We start from the raw sequence: 19397 nt of genomic DNA, 5'->3' as shown, positions 1-19397 counted from the left end.
CAGGGCTAAGGGATTTTAAGTTTATCTCATCCAACTCTGTCATTTTATAGGGTACAAAAAGGAAGAGTAACTTGGTGGTGCAGTGGATAGAGCCCCCATCCTGGAGTCAGAAAGACTCATCTCTCTGAATTCAAATCTGGCCTCAGGCTCTTACTAGCTGGGTGACCCTGGGCAAGTCACTTAACCTTGTTTGCCTCAGTTTCCACATCTGTAAAGAGAGCTGGAGAAGGAAATGGCAAAGCATCCTAATATCTCTGCCAAGAAACCCCAAATGCAGTCATGAATTCCCAGACACAGCTGAACATCATCATCCCAGCCCTGACTCCCTGCTCTAAGGGCCCTCCCAGCTCTGACATTCTTAGATTTAGGTATGCTTTATGCCTGACAAACCCTTTCAGATTCTCCGTGACCTCTGATCTTTATGACTGCCCTGAGAGGGAGACAAGCAGGGCTTGCTGTCCCTGCTTTTCAGATGAGAAAACTGAGTCCTAAACAAAAGGAAATGGCTCACCCAAGATGACACCCTGAATTATTGGATGAAACGGAAGTGGGAGGACCCCAGGTCACTTGCATCCTGGCTCCTTCCACTTCTGCCCCCAGCCCTCCCCAGCCCCACCCTTGGCAAGAGTGGCAGGTGTGGGGAGATTGGAAGCAGCCCTCGCCCATGGGTGGGAACGACTCACACCTGGGCCTGAGGAGGGGCAGGGCAACCGGCTATAAAGTCTGGCCAGGGTGGGCAGCTGGAACACCACCATGTCAGTCCCTGGGGCAGAAAGCAAGGCCGGCTGGCAGTTGCTGATGGCCTTGTGCTGGTGCCTTAGGTTGGAGGGTGAGTGAATCTCCTTGGTTCTCCCTCCAGTGGCATGCATTTATCTCTGTCTACTTCTTCACCCTCCAGGTGACTAAGGAAACCCAGGAGTAGCCTCTGGGCACCGAGGGGCCTTCACTGGGTTTGGGGGTCTCAGTATTGATTCAGACAAACCCAGGAGAGCCCATGAGCACTGAGGGGCCTTTACCGGGGCTTGGGGGGCCTTTATATTGAGGAGGAGCTGGCCCAGATAAGCCCAGGAGAGTCCATGGGCACTGGGGGCCTCTCAGTATTGAGGAGGGGCTGGTCTGGACCCTGATGATGGAGGGGAGGGGGAGCTCTTCTCAGTCTCCTCCTTATTTCCCCTTTCTTCACCCTCCCAGCTGGAGGAAAGCTCAGCAAACAATGCTGAAGTTGAGACTTTCCAAGTCACCAGGGCTCTTAGAATCCAGAATGTTTGGGGGAAGCAGGGAAAGAGTGTCTGGACACAGGCTGTTAGAACATAAACTGTCAAGACTGGCAGAACCCTTAGACCACACAGGAGGTTCTTCAGTTGGAAGGGTAGGTTCTTAGAATACACAACAGAGAATTTCTCATTTGGGAAAACCCTCAGAACACTGAAGAAAGGATTTTGGAGCTGGGAAGGTCCATGTAGGATGGTGGGTTTGGTTTCTGTTAAAAGGATGGGCCAAGAGTCTCTGCACCTTGTCCCAAAGTCATTCAATAATGTGGATCTAGGGTTTTGGCCTTGGAGAACTTGGAGTCCAAAGACTGAGGCATTCCTGCTGGTTGTAGGGGATGGGATCCTGGGAAGATCATACCTGCATGAACACCCCTCCTTCCCCCCCCTCCGCACGCATCCATGCACCCACATGCTCACACACACAATAATTCAGAGGTCATATGACCCATCCCAATCACTAGAGAGTAGACAAGAGGTCTTAACTTGGGTTCCATGGATTCCAGGGTGTATGTGAACGTGGATGGGAGAAAATTGCCAGCTTGCTTTTCACTGACCTCTGACTGAAATGGAGGGTTTTCTTCCGTGATTTAAAAATGTTCTTCCCCAGAGTGCCCAAAGAGGCTACCCTACAAAAAAGGGCTAACAGCCCCTGCTTTAGAGGAAGGAACTCATGCCCCTTCTTCTGGGGATAAGGATGTGGGGAGGCAGAATTGCCTTTTAAGAGCAGGTGGGCAAGGCTCTGCTAAAGCCAACAGGCTCCATCCCTAATGGAACAAGCACCAGGTCAGTGGGAGAGCCTGGGGTAAGATGGGGTGGTGTCCATGGCCCCCCTTGGGCTGGGTCACTTTGCTTCCTCACTCACCAGTCCAAGAGCGATTGACTTCCCAGCTGACTGCTTGAGCTCTGGGGGATCACCCAAGGCAGCAGAAATTCCAAAGGCCTGGTCTTTGTTTTCCCCAAGTCAGCTCCAGCTTCCTGGCCCCTGATGCCCTCCTCCAGGAGTGTAACAGCACAGACATCCTCTTGGCTGTGAAGAAGTCATCCTCGCTGGATGGCCAACACCTGCATCTGGGCAGCTGCGCTCCTTCCCACACCATCACCATGCCTGGTTATATTGTCTTTGCTGGCCCCTTGAAGGCTTGTGGCTTCTCCCAGCTGGTGAGTCTGGGCTGCTGGGCACAGATGATCAGTTGGGTGGTAAGGTGTTTAGGGGGAGTTGAGGCAGCCAATCAAACCTGCCACCTACTCCAAAATAGATCATGTTGGTGCTCTTGTGGTGACTTCCCCCCTACCCAGAACCTTCTCCACTGGGTCCAGGGACTCCTCAAAATTTTAAAGGTTTGATATGAAAACAGATGAGGGCAATGACTTCAACTTTTTTTTTTAATATTTTATTTCCAACCCCAGTTACATGTAAAGACAACTTTTAACATTTATTTTTAAAACTTTAAGTTCTAAATTCTATCCCTTCCTCCCATTGAGAATGCAAGCAATTCACTATATGTTATACATGTGTAATCATACGAAAAAGATCCATAATAGTCATGTCATGAAAGAAAACAGACAAAAAAACTCGAGAAAAATAAAGTAGAGACAAAAGTCTGCTTCAATCTGTGTTCATATTGAATCCCCATCTCTTGGGATGGACAGCATTTTTCATCATGAGTCCTTCAGAGTTGGCTTGGATCATTGCATTGCTAAGAAGAGCCGTCACTCACAGCTGATCATCAGACAATATTGCTGTTTCTTTGTAAATAGCACATCTCGTTTTGCATCACCGGTCCATGCAAGTCTTTTCAGATTTTTCTGAGAGCATCAGAAAAATAGTACAATAGCATTCCATCATAATCACATACCATAGCTTGTTCAGCCATTCTCCTATTGATAGGCATCTCCTAGGTTTCTAGTTCTTTATCCCCAGAAAAGAGTAGCTATAAATATTTTTGTACATATAAGCCGTTTCCCTTTTTGGGGATACAGATCTAGTAGTGATATTGCTAGGTCAAAGGATAAGCATGGTTTTATAGCCCTTTGGGCATAATTCCAAATTTCTCTGAGGAATGGTTGAATCAGTTCACAACTCCACCAACAGTTCATTAATGTCTCATTTACCCCACATCCTCTCCAATATCTGTAGTTTGCTTTTTCTGTCCTATTAGCCAATCTAATAGGTACGAGGTAGTAGCTCTGAATTGTTTTAATTTGCATTTCTCTAATCAGTAGTGAGAATATTTTTTCCATTTAAATTTATTTATTTTTAGTTTTCAACGTTCATTTCCACAAGATTTTGAGTTTCAAATTTTCTCCCTATCTCTCTACTTCCCCCACTCCAAGACACTGTGCATTCTGATTACCTGTTCCCCCAATCTGCCCTCCCTTCTATCACATCCTTCCCTTCCCTTATCTCCACCTTCTCTCTTTTTCTGTAGGGCAAGATAGATTTCTATATCCCATTACCTGTATTTCTTATTTCCCAGTTGCATGTAAAACTAATTTTTAATATTCGTTTTTAAAACTTTGAGTTCCAACTTCTCTCCCTTCCTCCCCACCCATCCCCACTGAGAAGGCAAACAATTCAATATAGGTTATACATGCATAGTTATGCAAAAGACTTCTGTAAAAGTCATGTTGTGAAAGACTAACTATATTTCCCTCCAACCTATCCTGCCCCCCCATTTAGTCTATTCTCTCTTTTGACTTTGTCCCTCTTCAAAAGTATTTAATTCTAATTACTCCCTCCTCCCATTTGCCCTCTATTCTATCATCCCCCACCACACCCCACTTCTCCCCTTCTCCCCTAATTTCCTGTAGTGTAAAATAGACTTTCATATCCAATTTAGTATTCATGTTATTCCCTCCTTAAGCCAAATGTATGAGAGTAAGCTTCACTTTTTCCCTCTCACCTCCCCCCTTTTCCTCCCCATTGAAAAAGCTTTTTTTTGCCCTTTTGTGAGAGATAATTTGCCCCATTCCATTTCTCCCTTTTTCCTCCCAATATATTCCTCTCTCACCCCTTAATTTTATTTTTTTAGATATCATCCCTTCCTATTCAACTCATCCTGTGCCCTCTGTCTATATGTATGTAATCCCTCCAACTACCCAAATACTGAGAAAAGTCTCAAGAGTTACAAATATTATATTTCCATGTAGGAATGTTAACAGTTCAACTTTAGTAAGTCCCTTATGATTTCTCTTTGCTGTTTACCTTTTCATGCTTCTCTTTATTCTTGTGTTTTAAAGTCAAATTTTCTATTTAACTCTGATCTTTTCATCAAGAATGCTTGAAAGTCATCTATTTCACTGAATGACCATTTTTTCCCCTGAAGTATTATACTCAGTTTTGCTGGGTAGGTGATTCTTAGTTTTAATCCTAGCTCCTTTGACTTCTGGAATATCATATTTCAAGTTCTTTGATCTCTTAATATAGAAGCTGTTAAATCTTGAATTGTTACTTTCTGGCTTCTTGCAATATTTTCTCCTTGACCTGGGAACTCTGGAATTTGGCTACAATACTCCTAGGAGTTTTTTTTCAGATCTCTTTCAGGAGGTGATTGGTTGGATTTCTTCAATATTTATTTTACCCTCTGGTTCTAGAATATCAGGGAAGTTTTCCTTGATAATTTCATGAAAGATGATGTCTAGGCTCTTTTTTTGATCATGGCTTTCATGTAGTCCCATAGTTTTTAAATTGTCTCTCCTGGATCTATTTTCCACATCAGTTGTTTTTTCAATGAGATATTTCACATTGTCTGCTATTTTTCATTCCTTTGGTTTTGTTTTATAATTTCTTGACTTTTCATAGTCATTAGCTTCCATCTGCTCCATTCTAATCTTTAAGGAATTCTTTTCTTCAGTGAGCTTTTGGATCTCCTTTTCCATCTGGCCAATTCTATTTTTTAGGGCATTCATCTCCTCATTGGCTTTTTGGATCTCTTTTGCCATTTGGGTTAGTCTACTTTTTAAAGTGTTATTTTCTTCAGCATTTTTTTGGGTCTCCTTTAGCAAGCAGTTGACCCATTTTTCATGATTTCCTTGCATCCCTCTCATTTCTCTTCCCAATTTTTGCTTTACTTATATTACTTGATTTTCAAAATCTTTTTGGAGCTCTTCCTTGACCTGAGACCAATTCATATTTTTCTTAGAGGCTTTGGATGGAGGAGCTTTGATCTTGTTTTGTTCTGTTTGCATGCTTTGGTCTTCCTTGGCACCAAAGTAAGATTCTATGGTCTGATGCTTTCTCCAGTTTTTGCTCATTTCCCCAATCATTTACTTGACTTTCAAGCTCTTGGTCCAGTAGGGGTGCGGAGGTGTACTGTCAGCTGCTCAATTCCTCCCCCCACGATTTGTGGGCCTAGAGCTCCAGAAACAGTGGCTGCAGCTTCTCCTGCTGCTGCAGTTTCCTCTGCCCCCTCCCCCTTCTGCTGCCCTGGGTCTGGGGCTGGATCACTCCACTGTCCTGCTCCAGTCCCACAGTCTTTTCTCACTAACCTTCCAACTTATCCTCAGCATTTTGGGGTCATGAAGTCTGGAAACCACCACAGGTGTGAGAGATTCAGTCTCTCCAAGGCCTGCTTAGGTCCTCTCTGCACTTGTGACCCACACTGAACTGCGCTCTCTCCCATTGTGGTGCAATAGACACTTCCCAGTGACCTTTCAGGCTGTCTTGGGCTGGAGATTTGCTTCACTCCATCATTCTGTAGGTTCTGCAGCTCCAGAATTTGTTTAGAGCCATTTTTTTACAGGTATTTGGCTGGGCTTGACGGGAGCACTCTAGAAAGTGCGTGCTGTTACTCCACCTTCTTGGCTTCATCCCCTGAGAATATTTTTTCGTATGGTTACAGATAGCTTTAATTACTTCACTGAAAATTGATCATATATTTTGATCATTTCAAGTGGGGGAAAGTCTCTTATTTTTATAAATTTGACTCAGTTCTCTATATATTTGAGAAATAAGGACTTTATCAGAGAAACTTGCTTCAAATTTTTTTCCCACAGTTACTGTTGCTGTATTTCCCTCCATCCTATCCCCTGCCCCATTTATTCTGTTCTCTCTCTCCTTTTACTTTGCCCCTCCTCAAAAGTCTTTTGCTTCTGACCACCTCCCCTAATCTATCTTCCTTCTATCACCATCCCCTTTCTCTTATCCCCTTCCCCTCCTCCTTTCCTGTAGGGTAAAATACATTTCTATATCCAATTGAGTGTGTATATTACTCCCTCTTTGAGCCAGTTCTGATGAGAGTAAGGTTCATTCACTGTCCTTCACCTCCCCCATCTTCCCCTCCACTGTAAAAGCTTTTTCTTGTCTCTTATGTGACATAATTTACCACATTTCCCCTTTCCCTTTCTCTTTCTCCTGGTTGTTGGGTTGTGTTCATCCTTGCTTGCTGAAGAAGACCATGCCGTCAGAGAAATGATGACATGACTTGCATGTGACTTTGTTTTGAATGAGGGAGGGCTGTGCAAAGTCATCAGCCTCACTTCTCCTCCAGAGTCATCTGAATCCCATGACCAAATATTCATCAGGATGACTGGAGATGACCCAAGATGTACTAGGAGACCTTTGCCCCTTTAGGCCAAGGTCTATGCAGGGACTCACTTAGGGTGAGGTAACACCCATTCATTGAATAGGGCTTTCTCCTGGTACATTCCTCTCTCTCACCCCTTAATTTTATTTTTTAGATATCATCCCTTCATATTCAATTCATACCTGTGCCCTCTGTCTATATATATATATATATATATTCCTTCTAACTACCCTAATGATGAGAAAGGTCTTGTGAGTTATAAATATCATCTTCCCATGTAAGAATGCAAAAAATTTAAACTTGTTAAGTCCCTTGTCATTGTCATCCCTATTTCCCTTTTTATGTTTCTCTTGAGTCTTGTATTTGAAGTCACATTTTCTATCCATCTCTATCCATCAACAATGCTTGAAAGTCCTCTTTCTCGTTGAATGTCCATTTTTCCCTCTGAGGAATTATACTCAGTTTTGTTGGACAGGTGATTCTTGGTTGTAATCCCAGCTTCTTTTGGAGGGCACCAATTTCAGAGAAAGGTGAAATCAACGTGGGCCATGGTAGACACTCAGGATGTCCTAGCTAGCTGTAAATTCCTTTGTTTTCCTTGGATGTGGTATCAGGAATACCTGAGTTCAACCTTTGTTAAAATCATTTCCAGTCATGCCTGATTCTCTGTAACCCCATTTGGGGTTTTCTTGGCAAAGATACTGGAGGAGTTTACCATTTCCTTCCCCAGCTCATTTTACAGAGGAGGAAACTGAGGCAAACAGGGTTAAGTGATTACTCCAGGGTCACACAGCTAAAGGAAGGAAAATAATATGTATGTAGATAAAGGAGAGAAAATAATAACTAAGAACATCAGTGAAAGCTTTATGGAGAAGGTAATATTTAAACTAAACATTGAATAAATGAAACTAGAGATTCTAAGGTATGGTGGTAAAGAAGGAGTATGTACCATGCATGGAGGTTGGAAATGGAATGTTTCATATAGGAAATGGCAGTGGACAGCTTGACTGGAATTTAGAGCATGTTGGGTAAGAAGGAAGGCAACAAACATTTGTTAGGGACCTACTGTGTGCTAACTGCTGTTAGTAATATAAAATGTGGACAGATAAGAGCCAGATGGTGAGACTTTAAATGCCAGACTGAGAAATGGGTATTGTATTCTAGAAATACTAGGGAACCACTGGAAATACACACACATATGTTTTATTTATGCACACATGTCTATATCTATATTTTGAGAGGAGTAGCTTGATTAGACCTGAGATTTGGGAATACTCATTTTTGTGAAAGATGGATTGGAGAAGAAAGAGACTGCAAGGAGGGAGACCAATTAAAAGTCTGCCCCAATTGTCCAGGTGAAAAGTGATGAGGGGTCTAGAATAGGATAGCGACATGTGAGTGAAGAGAAAGAGGTCATAGAGATGGAAACACCCAATTGGCTAATTGAGTGGATCCAAAGGGTGAGTCAGAATGAGGGAAGAGCTTGAGGATTAGTCTGAAATCAAAAGCCTGGGTGACTAGCAGGGTAGGAGTGCCTCCAACAGAAATGAAGGGTCTCCCTTGGAGGTCAGTGTCAGGAGGGCCATTGACCAGGAGAACTAGGGGTTTTTAGACAAGGCATTCTAGTTGTTTTTCAAATGTTTGAAGGGCAGTCACAGAGAGGAGGGAGTAGTCTTGTTCATTTGTTCCCAAAAGGCAGAACCATGAGGGATGGGGGTGGGGGTGTGGGTAGCCTAGGAAGCTGTTCAGAAATGGATAGAGATCTAATATCAAGAAGAACTTAATGAAGCCTATCCAAAAGCTGCCTCTGCAGGTAGTAAATTCTTTATCACTAGAGGCCTTTAACTAGGGGTAGAATGACCACTTGTTGAAGATCTTTATAAGAAGGGATTCCTATTTAGGTCTGGGTTGGACTAGATGGACTGAGGTCCCAACTCAGATTTTGGGGTTCTATGAAGTCAAAGGTCTTGACTTGGGGGCACAATTTTTTTTCCCAATCTGGGATGAAGCTGCTAGTTCATAAGAGGTCTTGTGTGTGTGTGTGTGTGTGTGTGTGTGTGTGTGTGTGTGTGTGAGTGTGTGAGTGATCATATCAAGTTGTCTTAGCTATATTTGGCTGTGCTTGCCTCTCCTAACAGAGACCTCACAACCAAGGAATTTTCCAGGAGGGTCTTGGGTAGGGATTTGGGGGGTAAGAGATTTGCCTGTCTCTTTCAGACTGCTGGGAGAATGGTAGAGTTCTTTGCTGACCTGGTCTACAGCCCCCCACCCTGGATCTCAGCACAACCCTACCTTGAGGCTTTTAGTCATCGAATAAATTGTACCTACACTGGGTAAGTTGTCATGACATCCAGGGGTGTTGGGGCAGGGTAGGTTGAAAAAGAATACAGGGAGTAGATTAGATAAATGTACCCTTTGAGCCCCCTCTGGGAGGTGGCTGGCTAGGAGCCTGGGGATGGGGTGCAGAAGCTGAGTTTGAGAGATCTTTTCCATTTCCCTGTTACATCTCAGCACTGACATCCTCTAGGTTTCCTTCTGAAGTTGCAGATTTAAGAATTTGAGGATTTAGGACTCCTAGTCCAACCTTTTTCCCCTTATTTTATTTTAGTTGGATTTGTCTAGGTCTGAAAGGAGTACATCAAAGTCCATAGAGCTGGAAATAGATTCAGAGAAGGGAAGGGACTTACCCAAGCTTGTACAAATAATAGACCTAAGACTTGAATCCAGGGTTATTTCCTTAAACTCGGGCTGTTTTTAACACAATCATGTTGGCTGGGGTGTTAAGTTTCCCTTAGGTCATCACCTCTGTAACTGACCATAGTTTATAGGGAGAGATGAAGTCCAGTGGCTTTAACAACTTCTACTTCCCTTTCCTTTTCCTAGCTTTAACTCTCTGCTTACCTTACAAGGTTAGCGGCCCCAACCCCATCTCAGGTCTCTTCTGTGACTGGATCCTTGTCTGGCCTGGGGCACCTGGACTTCTCAGTGCGGCTCTGGCCAGGTGAGTCCTAACTGGGAGTGAAAGGGAAGGGCTACCTGGTCCAAATCTGCAGGGGATATGAAGAGTTAGGCTTCCTTTTCTATCCCTTTCAAAGTTGCCTAGGGAGGATAGGCAGGTGGCTGAGTTCTCCCACCTTCCTTCCCCCTGCCTCTGAATACAATTGAAGTTAGTTTATCATCCACTGAAATGATTCTCCCTCTCTCCCTCTCTCCCTCTCTCCCTCTCTCCCTCTCTCCCTCTCTCCCTCTCTCCCTCTCTCCCTCTCTCCCTCTCTCCCTCTCTCCCTCCCTCTCTCCCTCCCTCTCTCCCTCTCTCTTCCTCTCTCCCAGGAGAGTTGGCTGCACCCGCTGAAAAGGTCACCTCTAACTCTACCACTGTCTTCCTGGGTTCTGAGCTCCAGATAGAGTTCTCTGTCACCAGTGACTTCCACCAGCCCCTGCAGCTCTATGTGGATACCTGTGTGGCCTACCCTGCACCAGAGCTGAACCAGCCCCATCTGCATTACAACGTTATCCAGAACTTTGGGTAGGTGTCAGGGTGGGCTTATGTTAGGGGCTGGGAGGAAAGTGCTAATATAAAAAATATTCAAGGATTTGTTGATAGAAGAGGAAGATCTACATCAGATAAAAATAATAAAATGATTAGCAAACACCAGGGTTAAAGCTGATATCTCAAGCTGGAATTTTGCTGATAGAACAGGAACTAACCAGATAGCCCCAGGGTTATAATTTATATCTCAGCTTGATTTTGTAGTCTCTACAGCTAGTTGATATGATTCCTTGTCCTAAGGAAATGTCAGTTACAAAGCCAAAATGGAAAAAGTCTCTTGCCACAGTACCAAGAGTACTTTCCTGGAGCATGAGAGGTAGAAATGTGGAGGAAGGGCTATTGCCCGTAATGCCCCTCCCTGTTTCGTTTTGGTGTTCTTTATTTCTTCTCTTGCTGCTTGACCAAGAAGGGAGACTATTGACATGTAGGGATACATGCTTGAGGAGGCTACAAATAATTTGGGATCAAAGGTACAGATGCCCTGAAAAATCCAGCAGGACATATCCAGATCTGAATGTCTCAGGTGAAAAGGTTGGCCAGAGATTCTAAATCCCTATGGGCATCTGCACCCAAAAGATTGATTCTCTTAGAATGTCAGTGATGGAAGGGACTTTAGAAATTATTTATCCTAAGCCTCTTATTTTATGGGGGAAACAGACTCAGAAGGGAAGAAACTTGGCCAAGGTCACACAGCCAGTTGGTAGACGAACCAGACTTTAAAACCAGTATCTCCTGGCTCCCTGTCCCTGTCCGATCTATTCCTTCCTAGACAGGCCTGGGGTAGGGAGGCTGGTGTTGAGAGAGATTGTTTCTAGCCTGTCCACATTCTCATGGGCAGAGGCTCTTATGGGGCAGTCAGGGTAGGGAAGGGAGATTCCTTGCTCTTGACTAATCATCCTCTCTAGAGGGAGCTTTAGGACTTTTCTGCTGTCAGGAAATGGCATATGTGTCTGAGGCAGCATGAATTCTAATGGTGCCTTCAGCCTTGGTTCAGAAGACTTGAGTTTGGGTCCAACTGTGCTGTGTGACTTTAGGGAAGTCACTTGTTTGTTCTGTTTTTCTTTCTCTCATCTTTAAAATAAGATGGTCCCTGTTCTCCTGTGTCTCCGGGGCTTGCTGCCTTCTCCCTCAAGGACTCAGGTTCATCACTGATGGGATACCTTTCCTCCTGCTTCCTTCTCTTTAGATGTTTTGTGGATGGCCGGGAAGCTAGCTCCAGGTTCCTGCCACGGACGTCCCCGGAGACTCTGCTGCTCTCCCTGCAGGCTTTCCAATTCACTGAACTAGACTCAGAAGTGAGTGAGGACACTTTTTGGCCCAGAACTGGATACTTTCCTAGGCTTTCTTCCCTAGGTGTGCAAGGGACCTGAATGGTTTTTTTTCTTCTTAAAAGCAAGTTTTATTTTTGCCTTTTTATTTTCATACCATTATTATCCTTATTTTACAACTAAGGAAATGGAGACAAACAGAGGTTAAGAGACTTGCCCAGGTTCATCTAGCTAAGTAAGTGTCTGAGGTTGGATCTGAACTGTTTTCCTAATTCTTGACCCAAACTGTGCCAACTAGTTACCTCCAAACAAGCATTAATTAAGTACCTATTATATACCAGGCACGGACAAAAAAAGGCATAAAATTATGTTGTATGCACCATTCTGTTCCAGCTGTCCCCTGCTTCTCTTCTGAGAAGAAAGCATCTTTTCTTTCTGTAATTTTTGATCATCTTTATTTAAAATTATTTTTTCATTATTTTATTAATATTATTTTCCTGTTACTCAGAATTGGCTTCCTTTTTGGAATCCTTTCATTTACATCACTGTAGTCATTGTGTCTCGTTCCTTTGATTCTTCTCATTTCCCTCTGGATCAGTTCATCCAACCTGAATCCAGTCAGAGGCCCCGGCTCTTACCCCGTCTGTGACCAGGCTTCTCAGAAATATCATTTTATTTTATTTATTTATTTGTTTTCAATTTTCAACAATCACTTCCATAAGTTTCAAATTTTCTCCCCTTCCCTCCCCAAGATGGCATGCAATCTTATATGGGCTCTACGCATACATTCTTATTAAACACATTTTCACATTAGTCATGTTGCATAGAAGAATTAAAATGAATGGGAGAAAGCATGAGTAAAACTAAACAAAACCAAGCATAAAAAAGGAGAAAATAGTTGCTTCATTCTGCCTTTCAAATTCATAGTTCTTTCTCTGGATATGGATAGCATTTTGCATCATGAGTCCTTTGGAGATGTTAAAGGTCCTTGCATTGCTATGAAGGGCTAAGTCTATCAGAAACAGTCCTCACACACTGTACCTGTTACTGTGTACAATGTTCTCCTGGTTCTGCTTACTTCACTCAGCATCAGTTCATATCAGTCTTTCCAGGTTTTTCTGAAGTCAGCCTGTTTGTCATTCTTATAGCACATTAGTATTTCATTACGTTTATATACCACAACTCGTTCAGTCATTCCCCAATGGATGGGCATCCTCTAGATTTCCAGTTCTTGGCCACCACAAAAAGAACTGTTATAAATATTTTTGTACATGTGGGTCAAAAGTATCATTTAAAAATATTTGAAGAAAATGTTCAATTTCCTTGGGAGCCAAGTGACAATAAAGAAGTGATCTTTTCCCCCATCAGAGTTCTCCAAACTCCTTCTCCACAAATCTATCCATGGATCCCTTGGAGGGTGCCCTCCCCACTGGTAACAGGACTGAGCTTGCATCCTTGGCCCTTCTGAATGTGGGGTGCTAGGTACAACTGGGGCCCCCCTGGGCCATCGGGGACCCTAATGCCCAATCCTCCTCCCCTTCAAGGCTGGTTCTTGTTCTGTAGGTTCATCTTCATTGCCACCTGCTGGTAGGGGACCCCAAAGTCCCCTCTGACAGCATGAAGAAAGCCTGTTCCTTCTACAGAGAAACAAACAGGTAAGTGTCACTGCAGGGCTGGGGCCCAGATTAGATCTCATGGGACCAAAAAACAAGTGGTTCCTGCTTTGGGCAAAGCTAGCCTTGCTAGGGAGGTGGGATCCTCTGCTGCAAGTCAGGCGACTTAGTGGCTAGGAATTTCTGGGCTGGGTCTTAGGAAGATATGGGTTTAAATCCTTCTTGCATGCTTGGTAACCATGTAACCCAGGACAAATCACTCCCCTTTCTGGGCCTCAGTTTCCTCAGGTGTCAAATGAGGTGGGTTGGATCACATGGCCTTTGAGTTTCTTTCCAGTTCTAACTCTGATCCTGTGAGAGGTCTGGTGATTTTTAGGATGTTGCATCATCTCCATGAATAAAACCAGGTCTGTTTTGGCCATGGAGCCATGGGCTTTGGAGAGCTTTCTTCTCTGATCTTCGGTAGCTTGTGGAGGAGGAGGTTCCGATGGAACCTGACCAGCTACTTGTCAGGTGGTTGCCCATGAAGGGGAGTGATGATCCCAAAGCAGCAAGCCAAAGGGTTACTGCTCTAACTTCAGTGTGATACGGAGCTGTCAGAGCTTCATGAGCAGGGAAGTGACCTAGTGAGATGTATGCCTTAAGTGAGTCATAGCTTTGTTCTTTGGGGTGCAATGAGAGTGTGGAGCCTTCCTGGTCTATTGCTGTTAGAAGGGGTCAGCTGGGTGGGGAGTTGACCATGGAGGGCAGAACACCATGGGCCAGGGAGCAGAATTTGGGTATTCTGATGCTCAGCCTAGGTTGCTTCTTCTGTTCACCACCCCTTCATGGTCTCAGGTGGGTGCTTCTGGATAACCCCTCAATGAGCAGTGTGTGCTACTGCTGTGAGACTCGCTGCCTGCCCAACCAGCCCTTGCATAGGAGGGATCTAGCAGGTAGGAGCCGGCTTTGTCCAGCCACCTCTTGGCCTTGTGGGAAGGAAGAGTTCAGGGTTAGAGGGGAGAGAGGGGGTGGGGTGGTGGATACACTAAGGTGAGAGGGACTGACTGTTGGGAGCTACAGATGATGAGGAAGCCGGGGTGGCCTCTGCCTTTCAGGGTCTGGGGAGCCCTCTGAAGTTACTCTTGTACAAGCCAATCCATTGCTCAGAAAGGAAGGCTCCTCCCAGGTCTCAGCTCCTCTTCTGCTCCTAAAAGACAAGGGCAACAAAGGGAATTGATGGGGTGAAGGTTATGGACCCTTGTGGAAAATCTGGGCTAGCCATCCACTTAGAATCCTGGCTCTAAGCTGGGCTGGAAGGGACCTGGGAGATCACTACGCTCAATACTCTCATTTTACAGGAGAGGAGACTGAGTTCCAGAGAGGGGCAGTGACTGGCTGCGGGTCATCTGTAGTTGTCTGACATGGGATTTGAATCCACATCCTCCCTCCCAATCCAGTGCCCTATGAGCTGTGCTCTAAGTGTATAGGTGCCCTCCTGGTCTGCCCAGCTCTCCCTGATCTTGTAAGGAGAACTATAGAATCCCAAGGTAGAAAAGGGAACTTAACTCTCATCCAGTCCTTGTTTCGGAAGGGGAAACTGGGTCCCAGAGGGGACAAGTGCCTCAGAATCAAAGAGTTGGATCTTGTCCTCTCTGGACCTCTGAGGGCTTTGACCATTCCCAGTGGGGGAGGGTCTTCCTGCTTCTGACTGAAGACATTCAGAGAGGGTGTGGAGAGAGGGAGGGAGCTCACCACCCCCAGAAGCAGCCTATTTTATGCTTTGTAAACAGCGCAATGCCAGGCACACAGTAGGTGTTTAATAAGTGCTCCTTCCTTCTTCCCTTCCTTACCCCTGTGATTGTTAGGACATTCCCCAACATCAAGGTGAAATCTGCCTCTGTGCCCTTCATTATTCCTCGTTCTTCGCTCTGGGCCAAATGCCTCTCCCCCTCCCCGAATATGACAGCCCTTTCCTTGAAGACACCTGTCAGATTCCCATCCCTGTCCTCCCCTCTCCCTCCTCCAGGTGAAGTGTCCCCAGCCCCTTCTCCCGATGCCCGTTTGGCCCAGGCTCTGACCCTTCCCAGCCTGATACCCACCTCTGGACGCTCTCAGGCTCCTCTTGGCTCATGGCCCTCAGGATCAAGCCCAACGCTCCCCAGGAGATCTCACAGGGACTTCAGCCCCCCCTGTTCTGGAAGGCAGGCCCCTCTGAAAAGGCCTCGAGGCACACAAGGTCCAGGATGCCCAAAGCCCCCCTGCCTCCAAGGCAGGACTGAAGCTGTTTTAGGGTCACCTAGCAGGGCCTGAGCAGGTGGCCTTGGGTGTCTTCTGCTTTGGTTAAAGTTCCTGACTGTGGTTGTCTCTGTGCTTGGGTTCCGACCTGACTCAGTGGGTGACCTTCCTTGGGCCTCACTTTCCTCATCTGTGAAATGGTTATGATTAAAGAGGCACAAAAGCCAACAGTCTTATTTCTGACCCTTAGGGGTCCAATGGTCACTCAACTCTGCTTTTTCTCCCCCAACACTCCTTCTAGGAGGCCCCTAGACCTGCTGCTGATCCTGGGCTCTCTGCTTTTGGAGGCGATGTTGCTCGTCATCCTGATCACAGCCTTCTGCCTCCATATCAGAGTTCAGTAAAGGTCTCAGAGCGGGACCCGCTAGGCATCTCTCACAGGGAACTCTGCGTCCTCTGCCTCCCACAATTTCTCAATAAAGGCCTAGATTGGTATGCCAGGCTCCCTGTCTTTTCCATGCCTTGGATGAGGGGAGAGAGACTTCCTGGGGTCATAGCCTTGGAGGCCATCTCATCATTTTAGACATGGGGAAACTGAGGTCCAGAGAAGGGGAAGGTACTAAGTTGTCTAAGATGACAGAGAGGAAGCATCTGAGGCTCCGAGGGTGACCCAGACATTAAAGGTCAGAGGTAGGATCAGTCCCTAGGTCTCTTACTTCACTGTACCCAGAAGAGGAAAAGCAGACTGATGGCTAGTGAGTCCTCAGCAAAACCTGTGCTGGGATGTGGGTTAAGGCATCGTCTCCAGGGGGTAGCATGTTGTATGTCTTTTAGGTTAGAGGCAGAAAGGGCTGGGTTTGGGCAGGAGGGAGATGAGTTCAAATCCCTCCCAGTGAACTAGCTGTGTGATCAAGGGCAAGTCAGCCTGCAGGCCATGATGTGAACTACTAGGTAGTTATCAATAGGAATGGGTTTCAAGCCATTGGACCTTGTAGTTATTGGGGGTCCCACAGAGCATAGAGTGCAAGGTCTGGAGTCAGGAAGATCCAAGTTCAAATCCAGCCTCAGATATGTACTAGCTGTAACCCAGGCAAGTCACTTTACCATTGCCTGACTGTTTCATCTGCTGAAAAATGGGGTTAAAAATCACACCTGAACCTCCTAGGGTTTTTGTGAAGATCAAGTGAGGTAATAATAGTAAATAGCTTTATAAACATTAGGTGCTGTAATTATAATTCCAGGCATTTGGGCCAGGCAGGCTGGTTCTTTACTCTGGGAATGGGACATGGGGGTACCAGGCCCCATCTTGAAAGTTCTGGACGTCTTCTATGCTATTTTAACATCCCTTATTTCATATGGAGAGAGATTGTCGCTTCTGGGCCCCAAGACAACTCTCTAAAGGCTGTTTTTCATTTTTAAGAAAATGAATTTCATTTTTTTAATGAACTAAAATGGATTGTTCCATCTCTCCTCCAACCTTGCTCCTCTCCCACTGTGGGGAGTGAGAGCACCCTTGTACCAATAAGCTTAATTAAACAGGATGAGGGCGTGTGATGTCCTTGTCCAAATCATGGGGCTCCTCCTGCAGAAGGTGAGTAGCTGTGGCCGGCCTCTTAATCAGAGCAATCATGTTTTTTCAGAGTTGCTGATTCTGACAATACTGTCATACCAGCCACAATCCCTTAAGCATCTAGTGTGCCCAGCTCTGTGCTAAGCAGGCACCAGACAGTCCCCGCCCTCAAGGAACTCCTAGTTTCAGGACTGAAGCCAAGAATCACCTACCCAGCAAAACTGAGTATAATACTTCAGGAGAAAAAATGGTCTTTCAATGAAATAGAAAACTTTCAAATTTTCCTGATGAAAAGACTAGAGCTGGAAAGAAAATTTGACTTTCTAACACAAGAATGAAGAGAACCATGAAAAGGCGAACAGCAAAGAGAAATCATAAGGGACTTACTAAAGTTGAACTGTTTACATTCCTACATGGAAAGACAATATTTATAACTCTTGAAACATTTCAATATCTGAGCACTGGGTGGGAGTACACACACACACACACATGCACACATGCAAACATACATAGAGACAGAGTGCACAGAGTGAATTGAAGAGGATGGGATCACATACTAAAAAAAAAAAATGAAATCAAGCAGTGAGAGAGAAATATTGGGAGGAGAAAGGGAGAAGTTATATGGGGCAAATTATCTCTCATAAAAGAGGCAAGCAAAAGACTTATTAGTGGTGGGATAAAGAGGGGAGGCAAGAGAAAAACATGAGATCTACTCTCATCACATTCCACTAAAGGAAAGAATATAATGCACACTCATTCTGATAGGAAAACCTATCTCATAATACAGGAGAGTGGGGGACAGGGGCACAAGCAGGATGGGGGGGAGGATAGAGGGGAGGGCATGGGGAGGAGAATGCAATACGAGGTCGACACTCATGGGGAGGGAAAGGACCATAAGAAAATAGAAGTAATGGGGGACAGGACAGGATGGAGGGAAATATAGTTAGTCTTATACAACACAACAAGTATGGAAAACTAAACAGATATGGCCTATATTGAACTGCCTGTCTTCCAAGGGGAAGGGGTAGAGAGGGAGGGAGCTAAAGAGGTTGGAACTCAAAGTGTTAGGACCAAATGTAATGTTCTTACCACTGAGTAACAAGAAATACAGGTTAAGGGGTCAAGAAAGCTATCCGGCCCTACAGGACAAAAGAGAAGACGGAGACAAGGGCAGGGAGGGAGGATAGAGGAGAGAGCAGATAGGTCACAGGGGCAATTAGAAAACTTGGGTCTGGGGGGGGGAGGGGGAAAAAAGGGGAGAAAATTTGTAACCCAAAATTGTGTGAAAATAAATGTTAAAAGTTTAATAAAAAAAAAAAAAGGAACTCCTAGTTTCCCACAACCTGGGACAGCCAGGAGGATCTGGGCCTCCCGGGCAGGGAAGGTGGAGCTTCAAGAAGTCTGCAAAGGGGAATGGACTTGGGGCTCCAGGGAGTTGTCCAGATGCTGACCGACTCTGGGGTCAGTGAAGTCCTAGAGGCAGCTGCTCTCCCTTGGAACAAGGACCCCTGGGCCTGGGGCTTCTCTCCCCATTTTTCTGCCCCAGGGCTGTCTGGTCCTGCTCTCTCAGCCTTGCCAAGATAAGGCTGACCCAGCAGTTGGCCTGGAGCCCACCAAGAGGAGGCAATCTTGGATTTCAGCTCTCCTCCCTGACCCATGACCCTGTCCCTTCATTCTTGCCCTGGTCCCTCTGGGAAGGAGCCATAACTCATGTCTATGGGCTTAAAGGTCCACAAAGGACTATCCTCACAGCAGACTTTTAGGGGAGCTGCCCTACAACTGGCTCCATTTCTGAAGGACAAACTGAGGCTCAGAGGTGGGAAGTCCCTTGCCTGGAGTTACCTGAAGGGCCTCCAGCCTCCCTGCCTCCACCTCTCACTGCAGTCAGCATCATGGCCCCTGCGGCTCCTCCACAGCAGGAGGAGGCCGGCTCTGGACCTCCTCTGGATCCTGCCCCTGCCCACCTGCTGGGCCTTGAGCTGGACCTCCATGTGCTCCTTGTCTCCACAGGCATCCTGCAGCTAGCCTTGGAGGCTAGCTTGCTGAGCCTGGGCCTCTGCCAAGCTGGTCTGGAGCTCCTCCCACTCTTGATCCAGATTGTCCAGCTGCTGGAGCAGGGCCCTCTGCTTGGCCTGCAGGGACTGAGGGGGACAGAGGGCATAGGCCCAGCTGGCATACTCTGCCTTGGCCAGGGCAGGTTCCAGTTTCCTCAGCTCATTTGAAGCCCAGAGGGCCCAGATAGGAAGGAGAATCTGTGGGTGAAGCCTGGACCTGGCCCCCAGGATGGGCAGCCATTTTTTTGCCCCCCCCCCCCCAGTCCGCAGATCCCCCTCAGGCCCAGAGGACACAGGCTGAGGTCTGACTGAGGCAGGCTGCCCAGGCC

At 45.9% G+C, this 19397-nt stretch overlaps 1 protein-coding gene across 1 annotated transcript; it reads left to right on the top strand.

Annotated features, from left to right (window-relative positions):
- Window positions 1–687: 687 nt before the first annotated feature.
- On the top strand, window positions 688–15939 carry LOC140499026 (zona pellucida sperm-binding protein 3-like). Its single transcript, XM_072599939.1, has 9 exons — window positions 688–829; window positions 2233–2429; window positions 9014–9129; window positions 9706–9797; window positions 10127–10322; window positions 11533–11641; window positions 13178–13269; window positions 14065–14162; window positions 15746–15939. Exons 1-9 carry the CDS (start codon window positions 754–756, stop codon window positions 15754–15756), a joined length of 987 nt encoding a protein of 328 aa, XP_072456040.1. The 5' UTR covers window positions 688–753; the 3' UTR covers window positions 15757–15939.
- Window positions 15940–19397: the final 3458 nt, after the last annotated feature.

Source organism: Notamacropus eugenii, chromosome 4 (assembly GCF_028372415.1).
Source record: "Notamacropus eugenii isolate mMacEug1 chromosome 4, mMacEug1.pri_v2, whole genome shotgun sequence".
NCBI lineage: Eukaryota > Metazoa > Chordata > Mammalia > Diprotodontia > Macropodidae > Notamacropus > Notamacropus eugenii.
This window is presented reverse-complemented; position numbering and strand designations above follow the sequence as displayed.

Bases quoted from the DNA above. Each gene is read 5' to 3' on its own strand.
- LOC140499026 (XM_072599939.1), top strand. From the start codon at position 754: ATGTCAGTCCCTGGGGCAGAAAGCAAGGCCGGCTGGCAGTTGCTGATG. The intron at 9,798-10,126 runs GTGAGTCCTAAC...CCTCTCTCCCAG, and splicing joins CTCAGTGCGGCTCTGGCCAG to GAGAGTTGGCTGCACCCGCT. The intron at 10,323-11,532 runs GTAGGTGTCAGG...CCTTCTCTTTAG, and splicing joins AACGTTATCCAGAACTTTGG to ATGTTTTGTGGATGGCCGGG.